The 1219-nt window shown below is 37.9% G+C and overlaps 1 protein-coding gene across 1 annotated transcript in view; it reads left to right on the top strand.

The window, feature by feature from the left end:
* Positions 1–1219, top strand: part of LOC107600014 (cadherin EGF LAG seven-pass G-type receptor 1-like) — a 32856-nt gene that overhangs the window by 16878 nt on the left and 14759 nt on the right. The window contains exons 16-17 of the mRNA XM_016291783.1: positions 230–355; positions 623–717. Coding sequence (XP_016147269.1) covers positions 230–355; positions 623–717 — 221 coding nt within the window. The remainder of the gene's footprint in view (positions 1–229; positions 356–622; positions 718–1219) is intronic.

Here is a 1219-nt window from a genome sequence, read left to right as displayed (position 1 = left end):
TTTACTCTCTCAAGTTGTTCCAGACCTGCACGAGTTTCTTTCTTCTACTGACCACAAAAGAAGATTTTTGGAAGAATGTTGGAAACCAAACATTTGCCGGTAGCCATTGACTTCCATACTTTGGAAGCCAATGGCTACCAGCAACCGTTTGGTAAACTATCCCTTTAATATTAATGTAAATAATATGTAAATAATACAAAAAAAAATCCATTTCCTGTTTGTTTTTCAGGGCATATTAATTTTTTTCTTCCACATCGTGTTCAGTAAAGAGGTGAGGAAAAATCTGAAAAACGTATTCACAGGGAAGAAACCATTACCTGATGACTCCAGTGCCACACGCACCACCCTACTGACGGTAAGTTACCGTAACACCTTTACATTATTAAATACTTATACAATAACTGTCCATCACAGATCTGGAAACAGTGGTTAGGATCGGTTTAAATGTCAGTTTATCTTGTAGAATATTAATAAGGAAGTCATTTAAGTAATTTGCAAGCAATAAGAAGGTAATTTCACGTAATTTGGTATCAAAGGATGAAGTTCGCTGTGAAGTGGTCTAGCATTTGGAAATGTATTATTTTGCTTGATTTACAGTACTGTGCTCTTTCTCTGTCCTTAGCGTACACTGAACTGTAATAACACATACATGGAGGACGGCACACTGTACCGCTCGGCCATCGGTGAATCGACGGTCTCCCTGGAGAGCACAGTCAGGTCAGCCAAGAGTCACAGCAGCTATCTTACTTACACGCACAGGTAACATGCTACTGCTGGGGCACGGCGCTACGCTCTCATTATGTAACATTTCACTTTCTCTCATCCTACTTGACTTTTCTCAATAATGCAATAGCACTTTAATGACTTTCTTCTTATTCAAATTACTTTTCTCTTTTCATACGCATGTATGCATTGCTTCTGCTTTGCTTTTGCTGTGCTGCGATAATGTAGACAAACTCTAAAACACATTCCTGCATGCATTCCCATGAATGTTGTGTAAGCATATTTATTGTATACACTGAAGGCAACCTTATGACCTCTGTGCATGCTCTGTTTATAGATTCAGTTCATTAGTAATTTTCAAAGCACTTATCCTTATATGTAAATAATGTGAATTTGTTGACAGGATTCAGTATTATGATGTGTGCTTGTACATTATGATGCATTATGATGTATGCATGTCTTGTGAGCACAAATCGCCCTGCAAGTTTGTTGTTAG

Source organism: Sinocyclocheilus grahami, unplaced genomic scaffold (assembly GCF_001515645.1).
Source record: "Sinocyclocheilus grahami isolate Dianchi unplaced genomic scaffold, SAMN03320097.WGS_v1.1 scaffold276.1, whole genome shotgun sequence".
Taxonomy (NCBI): domain Eukaryota; kingdom Metazoa; phylum Chordata; class Actinopteri; order Cypriniformes; family Cyprinidae; genus Sinocyclocheilus; species Sinocyclocheilus grahami.
Note: the sequence above shows the minus strand (reverse complement) of the source record. Positions and strands in the feature narration are given on the sequence as shown.